Raw genomic sequence first — 21023 nt, 5'->3', positions numbered from 1 at the left:
ACTATTATTTATTTCGTTCACGTACATGATACCTATTGGTGTTACGGTGAGCCCGATGTTTAATTTTTATTAAACGCATGATTTGCGAATCGTTTTAACTATATTATGGACTTGAAACAGAAAAAAAAAGTTCAACTCGCCCCAGGTGCGATAATTGATCCGATGTGAAAAAATTACTTTAAAATATGGAAAGTTTATTAAAGTTTGTACTTATTATGAAACATGCAAGCACGCAGCGAAGATAATAAAATTATGCACGTCCGTTTTTAATTTGAATACAATTATTCGGATCCATTAAGTAGCTAGTAGTTTAAAAGTACTGAATATAATGTGCAATAAATCAGTGGTGCACTAAGATTTTTTTTTGTTTGGTGAGGCGAGGGGGTGGATTTAATTTAAAAAAATTATATATTTTATGATCACTTGTAAAATTCTCAAAAAATAAATTAATGATTTTCACGATTATAAAAACACAGCTGATCACACAACGCCCATTAAAATCATTCATACCAAAGAGATTTAAAATAACAGGTTCTGAAACAATTGATTGATGTATGTCTCGGTTTTTAATTATAAAAACATCAACATCTTGATACCAAAATACATTCTTTAGTAAAAACAGATTTACTAACGTGTTCTGAGGTCAAGCATCCGTCAGCGTCGCTAGTTCATGGATAGGTTTCTGGACGAATCCTCACCCCGCATAATGGCAATAGTTGCTAAAACTTAAGATCAATAAAAATTAAAAAACAACTAGAATGCTTAATTAACATTGAGAGTAAATATTTTATAATAATTTACATTATATTTCAAACAAAATATTTTAACTAAACGATTATATATTAACAATTTCATCAATGTGCTTGAAAATCAATCAAACTTTTCATATATTTTTTCAATATGTATCGCTATAAACCTATATACGACTTCAATAAAAAATCAAATATATTTTTTAGTATATATTTTTTTTTTTATTTCACTCAGGTATAATATGTTTATTTTCATTGTTCATGCATGTTTTTGGTGTAAAATAAATTCTAGGAAATAATATATTTTAAACGTTAAAATCAATTTGTTTCTTAAAAAGTTTTTGGTTTTAATTATACAACGAAACTATTGATTCTACAATGATATAATATATAGATTTTTTTCTTAGAAAATCATCGTATTTATTTAGTATATTAATACATATCAAATTCTTGGTAAGTTTGTTGATATTTCAAAATATCTAATTCTATTATTACATCTATGTAATGTGGTAATGGAATAGTAAACATTTAAAATTTGGCTTATTTCTTCCTGTTAAGTATTGTTTATATTAAAACGAGGATATAATAACTTTTAAAATTGTATTGATATAAATTTTAGTTTTTTCATTTTACTATTTAGTTTTATTTTTTTTTTTGTTTTTTTATTAAAATTTAAAATCTATGCTACAATAGGCATAATAAGCAAATTTGAACACATACATACAATTTTTTTTTTTTTTTACATCATGAACACATGAGGAGGGAGGCCATCCAGTAGTGATAGAACCCAACGTTATTTTAATTATTTATTAATTATTGACTTAATATAAATTAAATTAAACTCAAATGATATGAACCATCAATCATTTAATAAATCACGACACCAATTTGTCTTTAGACGGCGTGGGGGATTACTAGGAATTGAGTTGGAAGCAAGTTCAGCGATTAAAGGGTTAGAGTGACATTGTAATTTAGAGTGGAATTTTTTATAATGTTTTACAGCTAATTGATTTACTGTTTCTATTTGGAAGTCATTTTGGAGTGTGGAATTTGATACGTACCAAGGTGCGGAAGAGATAGAAGGCTTGGAGGGTACGTATTTGAGATGGTTTAGCGCATTCCCAGATACTATTTAGTAAATAAAGTTATTATATTAATATATAATTAGAGCATTCTAACGGTTACAATTTTTCTGCCATTCCTGTATAATTTTAAAGATCGATTACACATTATTGTTTGACTTATATATCATTTCAAAGATGTTTATAGGTACGTATCAATGATTATGTACCTACATTAATTGTAAAAACAAGTTATTGTTTAGAACTGTATTACACAAGTGCATCATACCCTATTATAATATGTACATGCAATCTATTGTACAGCCATAATCTATACACACTCTCCAACACTTGAATAGGTGTTTTAACTACATTAATTGTTTATATCGAACAAAACATTATATTATAAAGTAGTGATTTAAAATTCAAATAGTTTACGAAGGAATTTAATTTTCAAAAACACAAAATTACGCCATGTAATTTGTAAATTCGTGTAGCTCCACGATATACAAGCATACCTATATATTATATATATTATTGTTTTAATAATGTGAAAAATCACTTTAAATATGTTTTAATTCTTTTAAAGTAGTCAAGTATTTTTTAAAAGTATAATCATTTTATATTTTCCTTTAAATAATAAGATATTTAAAGTTACATTGTTGTTCAGACAAAGGTATTGTTTTAAAAGTGTAAACGAAATAGCAAAATCATACACTTCAAAAGGGCTATCTTCACAATACTATAGTTTCTTCGAATTTAGTAAATATTTAATGATCACATCGTTGTTAGTTCTTTTAAGACATTTTAAGAGCACACTATTATAGTACTAAACATGATAATAATGAACTTGAAGAATACTAAAAATCATTCTACAAATTAATAATTACATGAAATATTCTTAGTAAGATACCCCTTAAATTAAAAAATGTAGTAGGTACTGAAAAAAAATGTTTCTAAAATGGGTTAAAATTTGGTTAATATGCTAATTTATTTTATTTTGTAATTTAACAGTAAATATAATTATGCAGAAAAATACTATTGAGTTAACAATCTCAAAAAGGATATTCGCCGAAATAACAAATTCAAATTTAAAAATAATACCCTATTTATGTATTTTGTCTTTGTCTATTTACCGATGTAGTAGTTAATATTTCTCACCTTTATGCCTTAAAATGAAAAGAGACCATTAGATAGCTAAATATTACAATGCACAATGACATAAAATTATAAAGCCCAATAACAGTTCACAGTAAAATTGTCAATCCATACTGACTGCAGCAAAACATAAAGGAGTTAGAATGGTAGATGTAAGTAATAATAATTGTACCTACTAAATTTTATAAAACGAAGCAAACATAATAATACTGTACCTCTACAAGTAGTCAAAGCCAATTATATGTTTGTACATAATATAATTGTACATATAATTGAAGGAATGTGATCAATGATAAATATGGAGCAGTCGGCAACATATTATCATGTAATTGTATGATAATATAAGCTTGCCTAATCAATAAGAAAAAGCACATACACTGTACCTATGTAGCATTTACATTTAAAGACAATAACAATATAATAATATGACGACTATTTAACAAGACTTTTTACGATACGCAACCCGTTTAACAATTAATAACATAGTAATAAAATAATACGACAATTTAAAACACTTTTCAGCAGGTCATAACATTTTTTAAGTTAAATGTGTAAGCTCACAAGAATTAGATTAAATTCTAATTATTAGATTTATTTGACAAAAGTAATTGCTGAATAAATAGTAAAAAATTAGTTAAAAAGAGGATTTAATAATTTTTAATTTGTAAACTGAATGAACTTACTCTATTTAAAATCGTACAATCCTATAATTATAATAGTACTAGAATAATTATTATTTTTAATATAGTTGTAAGAATAAAATATAATTTTATAGTTCTCTAAAAGTGTAGGTTTTCTTATTCCAAAATGAATATATTTACTTTTGTCCATGTTTATTTCTAATCAATTACTGTCCATCCAAGTTTTAACAATTGAAAAACTATCTTAAGCTATTATAAGTTATACTTTCTCAATAAAATAACGGTATCACTGGAAAAACAAATATTTGCCATTGAATAGGCTGGTTAAAAAGTCCACTAATATATAATATTATAAATAAAAGCGGCCCTAGGACATATTAAATTACATTAAACCTACATTTAAAAGTTCAAATTTTAAACTTATTTTCCGATTTATCATATGTAAAATTACTATTCATTTCACTATTATTTTAACTATAACTTTTTATGCCTACTCAATACAATTTTCAAAATATTTGTACTAATTTTATGCTATCAAGCATTTAAAATTAAAATTTTTTTGTTTTTTTAAACAGTTCTTACACATTTTAAGTCTTCTACGAAAACCTTGAAAATCGAATATAATAAGTTTTGATTACAGAAACCGAAAAATCTCAAAAATAATTTGCCAAAATGTTTTCAATTTTCAATTTTGGTTTTTTTTTTACAATTTAAAAATTATCATTTATTACACGGATTGGTATTTGTGTTTTCAAATAAAATGATATTTCATATAGTCTGGCAGTGTCGTCACAAGTTTTTAAAAAGTACTTGGACACTATTTCTTGAATGAGAACTCACGTTTAAGATTCTGTTCGCAGCGTTGAATGTTATTTACAACGATGAGTGTTTTTTTTATTTATTTTCTGTCATTGACATTTGTGGTAGTTAAAATGCTCCAATTTTTGACATTAGCATTTTTTCTGATATAAAGGTGAATCTAGTTCGTGCATTTGGGAGGTCAAAATTTTAAATTCTCAGTAGTTTTTGAAAGCGTCAGGAAAAAAAAATTAAAGAATAACGGGATTTTTTACCCAAAACAAATTTTTGAAAACATCGATTTTTATTGTAACTCAAAAACTAATACCCATAGACACTTAACGATTTTCACCAAGTATTTATATCAGCATTTTCCATGTATGGTTTTTTTTTTTATAGCTATTTATAGCAATTAGAGTTTTTTTTAAACTAATGTAAACTTAAACATCTCGTTGGGTACGATTCCTCCGTGTTTGACTGCAAATGTTGATATTGCGATTGCAGGCTATCCCAGAATCGTGATTCGGACCAGGAGGTTTTTTGAACGTCTCCTGGTGCCGACGGTCCTTTGCAAATCATCGCGACGACGGTTTGGACGTACAGTATGTATTGTATACCGGCAGCTATAGGATAATCGCGAACACTTGACGTCTTAAAATGGCATTTTAACGCGACTTGGATACAATTGTAAATAAATTGTCGAAATTCCGACGACATCACTCGCACTGTGTGTATGGTGCGCACCGTATTACGCGAAAACGCACTGTGTCGCTCTATGACTCTAAACTAATATAATATATACATTATATACGAAGCGTGTATATGTATAACGTGTATATTATATATTATTATGACTTCCTGGTACGAATTTTTCAGTCTGTATATTATGTACTACTGCGCTCCTTTACATTCGGTTCGCGTTCGCATCAGTGATTCGACTTATTCGTATTGGAAATAATTCAATCGCCGAAAGAAATGCGTCTGTTGTATGTCCACACATACCCTATGTCATATGCAGTATAATATACCTAATATAATACGATACAGTCATCTTATTTCGGAAACGCGTGCATAATAGTAAATGTTATAGGTAGGTACGCATATATATTATTAAATATTATATATATTGTGTTATCCACAACTCCAAGAAGTCCCATCACTGGATGGATTCTTCGCTCAAGTCTTCAGTCACTTTTTATTAATCTATTACAACGCTTACGCTTATTGCAAAAATAATATATTTACAGATTGTGTAATAAAACTAATTAAAACATTAAAAAAAAAAAAAATTATATTATGTGTTTATTGGGTGTTTTTCTTGTGTGTATATAGTGTATACTCTATATTATATTTTGTTCATGTGCAACTATATCTTTAGTTCGTAAATTGTTATACAATTACATTATTCATATAATTATGAAAAAAAGACTAAGTTCGGTATGATGACATATTTTAAAAGTACTAGGTATCATACAAAAAAATACATCGATTGATTTCCTAAATTGATAATTTTTGGCAAAAATCTAAACAATAATAATTATATGATAGTTCATACTGTTTGTAGTTTTATCCGAGACTTAGGGTATGACTGTAACATTTTACATATTTGTATTTGTTTCTCACAATATTTAAACTTTTTACATAATATGATTAAACTTGCACAAGTATTTACACTGCAAAAGTGAAATTAAATAAAAAAAAAAAGTATAATACATACAGGTACAGTTGTAACAACTTTTGTAACAAATAAGTATGTAGGTAACGCATATTTTTTTCAAATTTAAATTGTGTACTTTAATAATTTAAATCTTGCTAACATTTAACGCTAAAAATAAAACAACATATTATATGAATTAAATTAATCTATTTGTAAAATTAAATTACTCACTAAATTCAATATAGGTATTATATTGTTTGGCTATTATATCATTCAAATATCTGTTTCAAATGACTAACCAACTACATGTTTACATCTAAACCGTTTATTTATGTTTTAATAGAAAAATAAATAACAAATTAATTTATCGTTTTCCAAAAAATAATTGCAGTCATAGAGTTAGAGTTTAATCATCTCCAAAAACTTATTGGAAGCTACAAGTCAATAAACAATAATTAGGTACATAATTTGAATAATTATTAGGAAATTTGATTTTTTTTTGTCAGTAGAAAAATTACGCACAGATATATTTTTTAGGGTATAAAGATTCGTCGCTTTTGAATTTAAAATGACAATGCGTCCGCCATAAGCCCTGCAAGCGTATGTGGCTTATTTTACGTGCAAAGTATGTCCGGATGTTTTCTCTTTTTTAATCCAAAGCGACACGTTTAGATATATGAATTAATTACTTTTTTGTATGAATAAACCTTCTTTTTATACGATACAGTGCAATATACTAAAAAAAAAAATGTTTATTAAATAAATTAAAGCCACTTCCAACAAATATTAATTTTAACTTAGCAATGTTTTTATAACATATACACAAAAATCGTATGCTTAAAAACTTAACACATATTACATAATAAACAACCATTATATTATATTTAAGATAATAAATTGATACAGTTGATCGCTGATTCAAATCTACAGATTCAACATGTTATAAATTTGAGAATACCGAAAAACTTAAATCCTTTGGATGGTAGTAGTAGTTGATTTTTCTTTATTCTTGTGGTGTGTACGTATTATTATTACGTGTATAATAATTTATATAATAATTTATATGCATATAATATGACGTATGTATATTGTATATATTTCAATGCACTCACCTGGGTTGTAATTTCTGCCGTCTGTGATAATAACATTATGTTAAGGTGATTGCAGACATATTTTTATCTTGACGGGGTCAGTTTCGACTCTCATGTTTCGTTACGACAACGATATCTGTATACTAATTAAATATTTTTACTGTGCGTAATGTTATGCATAATGTTATAAAATTAACTGACGCCGTTTGTGTGTGTTATAGTACTTAATGTTTAGCTATGTCGGTAGTTTATTAGTATGGGTACTTATTAATATATAACCTAGACTCTGAATATTAATACACTCGATACTACCGTGACACCAGGGAAGGGACCGATTGTCGACTGAATATATTTTACGCATTAAATAATAAAATAAATCATAGCGCATAGACGATATGTCTTGAAATTATTACTACCTCAGAGTTGTTTTCGTTCAACACAAGAGTATACAAACATGGTTGTGGTAATGTTATCCATTCTACTTTCTGTGACTATCGGATGTAGGAAACATTATAGGAGTGCCATATGACTGTAAATGTATATTATGTGTCTTGTGCAACGTACATTTTTCTAGTGTATGGGCTTTTGTAAAGCTTCAGTCCGTTTGTTCACACGTTTTTGAATAGAATGTAAATATATATATGTATATATTGCATTATTCTACACCCCATATGTTATATGGTCACATTGAGGTTAAATTATTCCGTACATTTATTTAAATATATTTTATACTGCAGTTTATAATAGGCATAATATTATAGTGTATATATTTGAAAAAATGATGATACGAGCATTTTTAATTCATCGATATTTTTTATACTTCGAAACAATTACACCGATATACCATTACAATCAGCTTATTTTAATTTTCGTCAATTCAATTTTTGTAAATTTATTTACTTTTTAATCGATTTCACCCCAACGGCTTACGGTGAACAAACAATACACAGTAATTAGATATTATAGTAGACTTTCAAAACGGCATTGTAATAGTCATTATTATTGATTCAAATTATTCTATTCATCGGCGGCGGCCTTTTATTTTACACTCATCCTTCCAATCCTGGACTTCAAGACTCTAATTTAATACATAACCACTTGTATCATAATACAGTTTATATATAGTTTTGTATCTAACAATTTATCAATGCTATATTTTATCATGAACGTGTTCAAGCTTTTCGATAATATATTTTTGTAGTCTTTATAAATTTTAGTACCTATAATGTATCGTGATTTAAATTAAATGACGTAAATTTTCGACTATAGCAGATAATTTTCTTATGTAATATTGTTATTACGCACATTACAAACAAACAAACCTCACCCTTAAATGATAGAACTGCTTGCCACCGTATTACATTTTAATTGTATTTTTACTAATTTGATCGATGGAATTCTGAAATACGCAGAAACGAAATAGTTAAGCAGATGTTTGCATTGGATAACTGCCCTAAAATTAATATCGAACACCAACGACGATGACGAAATATAAAAATTAATTATTATTAATTATCATATCCGATTTTTACCAAAAACGTTGTAATGTATAATATTATTGTATTGTTGAAATAAAATGTTATGCACGAGTGTGAAACTGAAAAGAAAATGTCGTTTAATTCTGAAAGCAAGAACATAATCAATGGTTTTATTTTTTTTTTTTGTTATAATATTTATTCAAGATTTAACGTAAAAAACAAAATCGAAGAACTATAACAAAATGTAAATGTATATAATAATTGAAATTTTTTTAAACTGAAAAATTAAATATTATTGATTTTTGTTCATTATGGATAGAACATGTTTACCATAACAATATTATAGATCTTATTGCATAAAATGGTTTAAGTACCTCACAATATTTATCAGGGCAGTATATTTAATTCCAAATTATAAATCTAACTTTGCTTGGGATACGCAAAGGATTTCACGGTATATGGACTTAATTCTGATTATGGAGTTTCACCTATTCGATAATACATGAAACACCCAACACAAAGGGTTATTACTGTGATTTAAAAATATTTTGCATTAATTAGTTCATGCATAAATTTAATAATATTGAATAAAATAGGTACATTAAACACGACAAAAAGCAAAGCTTTAAACCGTGAAACAATTTTGAACATCAATAACATCACATTTCCAAAACATTTTCAAATGATAAAAAAAAAAATTACAAAATTAAACGGAATTTATTGAATTAATTATTAAATTAAAATATTAAATTCTTAGTTAAACGCTAGGTAGCTTTAAACTTCTAGCTATTAATTTTTATATAATTTCTATATTTCTTATAATTTTAGGTTTTGTGACCTATATAATCAAATTATTGTTATTCGGGTACTAATAATTGTTATTATTTTATTGTATTTATCCATAAGACATTAACAGGTATACCTACAATTGGTAATATTATTTATTTTGAAACAATTTATCTCACAGTGATGGTTTTTATGGTTATTATTAACGTTTCTATAAGCTAACATGATTTGAGTTACCATTTATTTAATCGATTTTAAGACCTCCTTGGGTGGTAGTAAAATTAATTTTCAGATAACACATAACATGCATAAACACAAAATATGTGTCTAGAGCAACAGCGGATTTATTAAACCTCCGTAATACATAATATATATATTATATATGTACAGTATATTTGACGTATTTATACGTACATATTATATGATAATATTAAATAAATAAAATCTATTACGTGTACATTTAAATGTTATTATTATTATTATTAAAACTGTGTAGCAATAATTCAACAAAAGTTGTATGACGTTGACATGATGCCTACGGCCTTTTTTATTGTGTCGGTGGACAATTGTGAAAAAATGTCCAATACATTGTGAATTGCGTTATGCGTAAAATAAATTAAATTGAAATTGAATTTTATTTCGCATATCTTGGCGTGTATCTTAAATACGATAATATTCCGACGAGTATACCACTGTTTTCTTTTCGAATCAAATAATAGTCACCGTAATAAAACAATTTAAACATTTTTTTCATCTTTTAATGAAACAAAATGGCCTTGGACGTTTTACTGACTGAAACGGTTTTTGTACATTTCGCTGTATTTTATATTAAAAATTGGTTTGTGCCACCGTAAAATAAAATATCTTATCTTCGGTTTTGTATCATTAGGCTGGAAACACATTGGTCATGTAATTATTGTTCTTTGGTCTGAGACGTACAATCAATTTGATTTTATTTCAACATCGTTCCTTTTTATATACCTAATACAGCATGTATAATAATATACACAACTATAATACATAAATCTCATGAATACGGTAAAAATATTAAAAAAAATAAAAACTGGAAAATATAGTAAAAATATGTATAAAAAAAATGATATCATATTCTATCCAAGTATTACATTCGCATGGTGACAATTACTATGGTGCAAAAATATATTGGGTCCTACGAGGATGTAGAGACACCATTCTAGATCGAGTGTGACAGTTTTTTAATAGAAAATACTGGTGAAAACAACACGTGTATGAGTGTTTCAATTTTTATTCTCATATTATTGCACCGTTGGGATTGTTCTGCATTAAAATATATTTATTTTTATTTTTTTTTAATTGCATTCCATTATTATTATATAATGTTAAAATTAAACCTTTCCAGAGTGTTCGTGTTTAATGGGACTTCCCTGTCAAACAAATGATTATAATGTTAACTACATAGGACACATTTGTATTTTAATTACGAATGACATTGAACGGAAATCAAATTAGGTAGGAATCCAATAAAAACTCTCACGATGCACCAGATACAACTTAAATCGTAATCAATCAAGAACTCGTAAGCCAATTTATGTATACAAAATTATGTAATAATCTGACACCAAAATATTATTTTTTCAGAAATTATTAACCGCCATGTGATTTAATTTTCTACTGTTGATTTGGAGTTTTTTTATAAATAAAATATTACTCGCAATAGTTATTCTGGTTGTTATTATTGATTAATTCATGTTGTATTCAATCTTAAAAAAGCATTAGTTGAAGCATATATGTTTGAAATATAAAACCTTACTATATAGACTACACTTATTGAAAATCTTTTTTAAATATAAAATATTATTTCAACATATTCATTGAAAAACCATTATTGTTATATAAAAAGAAAAATTGAACGAAAATGTTTAGTATTAGTAAATATTATGAATTATTTATACGCACTCCAGTTTTTCTTAAAATACAAAATTTATTCTGAATTTGTAATTAGATGTATTAGCTTACACTGATCGATATTTATTGTAATCGATAAAGTACACACACTTATACAGTTATTTGTTCATTCAAAATAAATAAATGGATGATAAAAATATATAATAATATAGTGCATATTGTTTACTCGGCTATAAGTTGTATGCATAAAATAATGTTTATAGTTTAATAAATAATAAAAACAGAATTAATAATATAGGTAGTCATTTTATTTCACTGTTTCCCTAATATATAAATATAATTATAAATTATTAATTATGAATAGTACCTATATAAATTTAGTTAATTTAGGACTCCATTAGTTTATTTGACAAGTATGGAAATATAATATCAATAATCGTGTTTAAGAAAAGTAGGCGATAGTAATAATTTATGAATTGAATAAAATTATAATTCAAATGTTCCAAAGACCAACTTATTTGATGAGTAATTCAGTAATACAAAATAAAATATAACATAATAATATAATGATACTAATATATGCACACAAACAAATACCAAATTAACTAAACGCATATTAAGTTACCTACTAATTACAATTTTAGAGAGTCGTCATACATTATATAGTTACAGCCATAATATAATATACTAGATTGTATTATACTAACATTCACCTTACTCATGTTGGTTTTTATCGTACCTACTTTGATACATCAAATTTCAACGACATAGCTAGTAATATCGGATAAATGAACCCCAAAGTCGGTGGTGTAGCTAATTTGCCTATCCGAGACGCCGTTTTACCATAATGGTTTTATTGACAATATTATAATATTATACAACTATAATTTAACTGTACCAGGCGAGAGATAATCGTTAGGATCCCGCCTTGTATATTATATTATATTTCTTATCTATGTAGTAAGTTGGACACTTAATTTCTGAAATAAACATTAATATATTATTGTGATGGTTGCTTGTATTTATTAATAAGATAACACTGCACAGTTCGGAAAATACTCTTGGATATTTGACGTATCTTATAGCTGTTAAGTAATTTCCTCGTATCCCTACAATGTGTTTACCACTTATAAACTTAATTAATAACTTTGAACCGTCCCGTGCTCATTATCACCGACTATTCTATCGTATTTATTATTATGCGATTACGTATACACTACGCCGCTGAAATACACCACGGCAATAACTCAGACGGTCCTGATATGTATTCGCAATCGAATCTTTATACAATTATACAATATTAACCACAGCGAGTTGCCAGGAGGCATACACATGTGTATTGTGATTTGTCTTCAGAATAGATTTAAGAACGTTTGTTTTATTTTCAGAACCAACTACCGAAATACTGGGAGGTCCGGAGCTGTTCATTGATCAGGGTAGCACGATAAACCTCACCTGCTTGGTGCAGTTCGCACCGGAACCTCCACCGACCGTCGGTTGGACGCACGAAAAACAAGTGAGTGGAACAATTTACGTTCTATTTTCGACAACATTGACTAAGAAGAATGGTCCTTTTCGGATTTGGTTTTCGAAATGATACGTTTTGCTACATGTTTTTTTTTTTTTTTTTATGTGTTTGTGTGTGTGTGTGTATGCGGTTCACAGCCCATAAATTTCGATTCTCCACGAGGCGGAATAAGCCTGGTAACGGAAAAAGGGTCGACCACCAGCAGCAGATTATTAATTCAAAAGGCGTCGTCTTCAGATACCGGCTACTACTCTTGCGATCCGTCAAATGCAAATTCGGCCACCGTCAGGGTTCATATATTAAACGGTTGGTTGCCTTAAATTATGCTTGAAAATACATAGACGGTGAACTATTTTGTTCGCATTATGTCCCGTTATTATATATCCTATTTGGGTCGTAATTTTTTTCGCCCGCAAAATTTAGACAATTGAAAAATTATAAGGACTATTAAAATAAATGAAGGTACATTTCCAAAAAAAAAAAAACTTAGGTCCCCGGTAGTAAAAAAAAAAAATAAACCATACGCGACGTCGAAGGGATGGTAGAGATTTTTAAATTAGGTTATAATTCATAATATAGAAAAGAACATTCTGGTGCTAAACGAGGCGTGCGTGTGATGAGTGTATATATAAGGGTGCGTGTGTACCTTGTCAGATAAACGTTAACCCATCTTCTTACCGATAAATTCAAATACATTGACAATTAATATTAAAGATAATTTTATGATATTATTATATTAAAATAGAACAAATTAATAATTGCTGCTTATATTTATAATAAGGAATAACACAATAATAAATTGAGATTAAAATTATATTTTTATTTTTTATTTATTATATTTAAAAATGATTCAACATATTGCACGTTATAGAGTTAAACACTTAAACATATTATAAATGTATAATATTCATAATTTGAGGAAAGATATTATGTTAAATAAGTAAAATAACTCCTACTCCCAGTACCCATTTGTTGAGTAGCTAACTGTAAGGGATGTGTTAAATTTGAGTTCAATGATAAATTCGATTGTATACAATACAAAAAAAAACTATTGTCAGCCACTACTTCTAAGAAGGCTTCATAATAAATGTATATTGGTATAGTAAGTTTGGTAATTATTTTTTCGATTAGTAATACCATAATAATATACCATTATTGATAAAAAAAATGCATTGTCATAAAATAAAAATCATTATATTCCCACCAGTTATTACGTAACTTATATGTCAATATCTCATTGTTGTGTAAATATATAAATATATAAAGTGGTAAAAAATTAAAAATTTCTACAATTTATATTTTTTGATTAAATTAAAATTGACCAAGTCTTACTAACGGATGACTTCTCGCTCATGCAACACCAATTGTAATTCCCATTTTATACTCTGTGTGGCGTATTTTTTCAATCACGGTAGGTTACAACATTAAAGAGGATCATGCATGAATTTGGTTTTGGCACACGGAAATCGAATTTTTTTTTATTTACTTAAATCGTTGAAATGGTTACAAATAATGTTAATGTAATAATTATCTAGTAATAAAACAATATTATATTATATATATATTATGTATATAAAAAAACAAAAATTAAATTCATATTCTTATTGACACGAATTATTACACTAATCACTTTCATGATTTTCAGTCTTGATTTACTTCGTAATTTTGGACATATTATGTCTGATGTTAATACAATAATACATAATGATGAATACCGTATTAACGATACTGAATTTACGTCTGCTTTTATGCACCAGTTGTCTGTGTTTATATGAAAAGTATGTCCATAATTATTACGAAGTGGGAAATCGTAAAATAAGACATTGTTATTGTGTTTGTGTTATTTGTTTAACTGTAACAAAACGGAAAACGACCGTCTATAGATGAGCAGATAACAATAGAAAGTCGGCTTATACAGATAATATTCAGTGGGTTATATCTAAAAGATGCATATTATGCAAATCCATAGTTTTTGACCACTTGGCACCACATTTTGCACACATATTATAACACGGGTTATAAGATTATTATAATTGAAGTAACGGGTAACAGCCAGTTATCAACAAAAGGGCACTGGAGTCTGGAAGTAGGAGTTATTTTACTTATTGAACATATTATATTTCCTCAAATTATGAATATTATACATTTATATGTAACGCTATAACGTGCAATATGTTGAATAATTTTGAAATATAATAAACAAAAATAAAAATATAATTTTAATCTCAATAACAATAATAATAGTAGTTGTTATTAAAACCAATAGCAATAAACATTTATAAACAAAAATAATAATCTCGAAATCCCTGTTTGAAAACCTCCCTGTTGGACCTATTCGCGGCCAAACCGTAGCCCATCTTCTTGCCGGAGGTAATCTCTGTACCAAATTTCATCGCAATCGGATGAACGGTTTAGGAATGCATAAAGGATATATGTATAGGCATTTATACATAGGTAGGTATAAACACTTGTCGTCTTCTATGGTATAATATATAGATTTAATATTATAACATTTTCCCATTGATATTTATTTTCGTTTGGGTATTTACAGCTGGACATATTATTTTCTTCGCGGAGATTTAGATAGCCTCTATAGTACGAATCGTCCCGGAGTAATGCTAACGTCTTGCATCGCCGGTCAAAATCGATTGTTAAATAATGCGATAATAAGAACATATAGTTACGGTGCGTTGATTTGAAGGTTTAGCAACGACAACAGTACGATGATGATGATGATGATGATGCACTCGACCATCACGAATGATGATGATTATTATTATTATTACTATTAATACACACTAGCCTGCGACACGCAATATAATAATATACGAATTATAGCCGCGGCGGTGCGCCTCGACGATAACAATAATCTCGCACAGAGTTCAATCCTATTGTTGATGTGTACACTATTAATCACAATTGGTTACTGGGTAATAATATAACACCTATAATATACTGTATGTATAGGTTCCTGTGTTATTATTATAATAATAGACCACGCTAAATAACGCGGTGCGACCCGAAGAAGAATGGTTCTGAGCTGCCGCCACCGGTCGCGTGATATATTATAATATAATAATATATAGTACCTATACACGGCAAAAACACCGTTGCGCCGACTATTGTTCCTATACTATGTAGTATATAGTATCAGTAATAAATAATAATAATTCTTATAACGCGTTTAAAATAATATACGACCTCATCGAACCGATAAAATATAACCTCCGTCCGTCCTCCGGTTGGTCCAGTCGATCGGATCATCACGATAGTCGCCAGTCAACACCATTCATAGACGGATAAGTATTATACTTGAGCGCGCAATAGCCGCCAGAAATAAAAAAAAACGGTCAGCCGCTTAAAATTTGCCTGCCTTACGTTTGTGGGGATAGCATCAATAATAGTTGTTGGCTGTAATGGTGTGTCCGCCGACAGGCTGGTTTTTTACATTGCGGATAGAGGAGTAAGTTCGTCATCCAGCCTCTAGTATTCTCATCTATCTCGATGGTCGATACGTACCTACCACATTGTGTCACGAAAATACGCAGTATAAGGGCCACGTTGGGTTTGGGACGATTTGACACGGAACGTCTCAGCTTGATAACAATACAAAGGGCCCACTTAGTTTTTTTTTGTAAAAATTCTAGTTTTCCTTAATTTGTTTTTAAAAGTACTTGGAGTCTTTTCTTTTGACCACCCAACTAGATTCAATGTTCTGGCAAAAACCACTATCGAAATTCAAAATTAAAGCGTATATTATTTTACTGCTCAAAAATGTGATGACGGAAACAAAAATTAAAAAAAAAAAACATACTTCATTAAAAATAATTAAACACATCCATCGCTCCTCTCACTGTCTGAAATCAGACCAGACAGTATAATATGATATTATAATAATAAATACCGACCTTTTGAATACATCGATAATAACAATATATAGTATTGTATATTATTGAACACGATATTGTTATAAAGTATAAAATAGTTAACCGAAATGCAAAATTTGCTCTCTCGTGTTTTTACAAACGAATTCGTATCGCGATCGACATAATAATATTGTAGACTCGTAAAATTTGCAATAGGAATAATGTGAATTCCCACCAGATCCGGTATGAAATATTATTACAAATAATTAAATCGTTGTGTCGTTTCCAGGTGAACATCCGGCCGCGATGCACCACGGCCAGGGCAGCATCCCGCTGTGCCCACCGATTGTCAGCGCCATGATCGTACCGTTTTTGCTCATCTTCACTGCCAGAGACCTATAGTACCGACAACGCACGCGTGTCTACCAGAAATATTTAATATTATATTATTATTATTATTATCATGTTTAAGTGTAACGATGCATATTATCATTATGATACAACGGTAAATGGGGGAGGGGTTCGAATCTTTCCGATTTCAGTGTAAAACATAATATGCCTATCGTAACAATATACTGTACATTACGTACTCGTCGAGCGATAAGCTCAAAAACGTCGACGACGCAGTGGACGATTTTCATGTAAGATTTTATATTGTCTCTTGGGTCACCCATATAATGTAATATTGTCGTCGCCACATACGCGTGTCCGTTTCGCGTACAACACACACGCGTACTTATAATAGTATTATAATATTATAATATTTCCGCGTCGGTTAGTGATTTTTCCGTTACCCTTCAATACAATTGTTATAATAGTATAACTTGCCCACCCACCTAAGCGTGTATAAAATTAATATAATAATATATATATATATTATTATTATATTTCTTTTTGTATTAAACTAAACTGAATTTAATAAATACCACACACACACGCGCGCGTTAGCGTACTTTATTATTATCGAACCGTATATAACCGAGTACCTAGCATGACAGATAGGTAACCTCTACCTACGTAATATTGTGTGCCACCGTCAACATTTCATCGCAGTTGGTTTATAAAACTTATTCGTGCAAAATCGTTTTTATAACACCAATTCAATATCGTGAAATGCATAATCGCCTACAGAAGTAATTAATATTGTGAACGGCTCCGAACCCACCAACACAATATAACCGACTTCATAATTATTTTCTGCGTGTTTCCACATGTCAGGCAATCGAGTGTAAAATGTATAAACCTAGAAAGCATTAGAAAGTTAATTTTTAATACTTCAAAATGATAAACATTTTGCAGGTAAATATTTCTGGACAATTTTAGGTTCTTGCGGTTTTTATTGTATAACGATTATGTAGAATAAAGTACTACGACCTATCTATATTAGTATTTTATCAATACTTTGATCTCATATAGTAAACTCAGCGTTGTTTTTTTATTGAAAATAAAACTAATTATTATTTACGTCTAGGTACCTATCGTAACATTGTTACAATAATATTGTTTTCTTTGCATTTTTTCACAAGTCAGATGTGGTTTATGTTTTTTTTAGGATATGACGTAAATTATCAAAAACACATGGAATATAAATTTTTAATATGACGGCAATTTGAATACACCAGGCCATAACGTTCATTGTAAATCATACACTTTTTCAATAATAATTATTGTTCAAATAAAATATTTTATGAAGTAGATTTATACATACTATATATATTATAATTAAAGAACCGTTGTTTAAATCATATTATAATAAATAAACTAAAACAATTGTTTGTTAAAATCTATAAGAAAAACACTATTGTATTATAGATAACAAAACAACTCAAATAATGTGGAAGGGAAATAATAAAAAAGTTCTTACCACTAATATTATTGTGTAATACTTAAAATTAAAAATCGGTTAGCATAGTGTAAAACACTTATTTATAAGTATTTATAAAAACGTAAAATAGGTACATATAATAATGAGTAACGATAAACAAATCAGATGCATACACCTAAGTAAATATATATTGTTATTACGTCTTATTTCACATTTTTTTCCTCTAATTTCTATAGTAGGTCATCAGAAAAGCTGGTCAATGTGGTATAAATATTGTTTCAAAGTTTTTCTAAAATTAGAAACTTGACTATACCAATTTACATATCACAGAAATAATATTGGATTGTAATATAATGCTGTAAAAAACAAGACAGTTTCTAAATTGATTATGATTTGCCAATTTAGTCCTGTATTTTTATATAAAGTATTATAAAACAATGGTCTTAATTACAAAAGATTCTAACTTTTCATTAAATAACAATAAACCTATACGATTATATTTAAGCCACTTAAACAGCAGCCTATACATTACGATACCATTTAGTTATTTCACCATAACTAAAAGTTATGATTCATGTAACAGCAATTTGATATTGTGACTCGGAAAACAAAGTTTTTATTTCTCGAATACCTAAAAACCATTTTGTACAGTATATAAACATATAACATGTTTGTTATATATATATATCAATATAATGTATAAACGTAATGTTTTAAATGTTGTCAAGCGTTATTGACATAAGATCATTTTTTTTTTTGTTTGTTAGATTAAATTAGAATAAAATATTCAAACAAAGGGTTGTCACGCGAAGAGAATAAAAACGATTATTTAATTCATTTATAAACATAATAATAATATACAATTTCTATGATGCTATAATTTGCAAACTACAGTTTTTTTTTTTATTGATAGTAGATAATATTTACAATCTTTACACAATAAACTATAAAGTTCTTAATATTACGTATCATAAATATTATACAATTTTTTTTTTTTTTTGATGCGCCTAAAGCTATATTTAGATTAAAATTATATAGCATATTATAATATAATATACCTAGTTACCAGGTATATAAACATATAATATATAGGTATTATACAACGGTATTTAAAAAAAAATCCAACTTTCACTTCACATTAATCTATATTGTCAACTTTTCACGTCCAGTTTTATTATAATAATATATATCATCTTTGATAAGTCTGAATTTTATTTAAAAGAAACGTTTTAATTTTCAAGTGACAACCTGTATAAATAAATCTTTAACACTGTGTTTTGTTATTTAAAATAAAGTTATATGTTACCTATAAACTATTAAAATGTGTTTATAAAAGATTTAAGATTTGTTTTTGTTGAAGAAAACCAACAAGTTCATGTTTAGTATTTATTTTGTAATTACTTGTTTATAATATTAGGTTTATATAATTACATGTATATATAATTTAATATAATTGTACAGTAAATCTTATCTTCGTTTTATTGAATCAATATTTGTTGTACCCAATTTAAAAATATTTATCAATAAACATATTTACTCAATAGTCATTGGTGTTGAGTCATTTAATCATAAAGGCAAATATGTCAATATTTTATTACCTATTTAGAATCCCTTTATTTAAAGTATGTAGTCGTTAAGTTGGTATAAAATAATATGAAAAAACTATATATGAACATTCGACATGAAACCATCATAAATCATTGTTAACGTTGATCTTTTATAGAACTTGTGACTAAAAACGTTACGATGAATGTTGTATCTTTGATTAGACAGAAAACACAATGTACAAACCGTTTATATAGAGAAATCGGTACCTACACTTATAAAACCTAAAGCTTATCTAATATACGTATACGTATTTGGTAACCGTAGACAATATTATAATCGTACTTATATACTGTATAGAGGGTATTTTTTTATCACATTATTAACCCATTTTAATCCTTAAACTTTAAACTTATTTAAACTGAAGTGTTTGAAATAAGTTTTAATAACACTTAAAATCTAAAGACATTTAAAAAATAAATATATTTTTTTGCATCAATATTATTTATAAGATTTTAAAACGATCACGTGACTTAACCTTCTTTTTTTCACCCATCGATCACAACTATATGAGCAGCCACACTTGTCCTACTTCTCCATAGAACTCTGTGCCCCCTTCACCCCTTCTTTACTTACACTAGCTAATTTTGTATTAGTCTCTATGCAGTCTATTCTACCTATGCATCTCATATTTGGCCTAACTCACCCTCAATAGTCATTAAATTCTATAGCAACTGTCATACGCCTCTGAGTCACCTCACCTGATAACCTTCTCCACCATCTCATAACATAACAAACCATAGCAAACCATCGCAATCTATTATGCTTATTTTTATAAATACCTTCATTATTCATAAATCTACTCTAATTTTTAAACCCAAACAATAATTAACCATGCCTATTAAGTTCAATAATGAATGGTTATTGAAAGGTTACCCGGGAGACCTGGTAAGAGT

The 21023-nt window shown here is 28.0% G+C and overlaps 1 protein-coding gene across 3 annotated transcripts in view; it reads left to right on the top strand.

Moving 5' to 3' along the window:
- LOC132942948 (zwei Ig domain protein zig-8-like) overlaps positions 1 to 20018 on the top strand; it is a 265842-nt gene extending 245824 nt beyond the window's left edge. For all 3 annotated transcript variants that reach the window (XM_061011667.1, XM_061011666.1, XM_061011668.1), the window contains exons 7-9: positions 12692 to 12819; positions 12969 to 13137; positions 16987 to 20018. In XM_061011667.1, coding sequence (XP_060867650.1) covers positions 12692 to 12819; positions 12969 to 13137; positions 16987 to 17099 — 410 coding nt within the window. In that variant the 3' untranslated portion in view covers positions 17100 to 20018. The remainder of the gene's footprint in view (positions 1 to 12691; positions 12820 to 12968; positions 13138 to 16986) is intronic.
- Positions 20019 to 21023: the final 1005 nt, after the last annotated feature.

This window comes from Metopolophium dirhodum, chromosome 4, assembly GCF_019925205.1.
Source record: "Metopolophium dirhodum isolate CAU chromosome 4, ASM1992520v1, whole genome shotgun sequence".
NCBI lineage: Eukaryota > Metazoa > Arthropoda > Insecta > Hemiptera > Aphididae > Metopolophium > Metopolophium dirhodum.
This window is presented reverse-complemented; position numbering and strand designations above follow the sequence as displayed.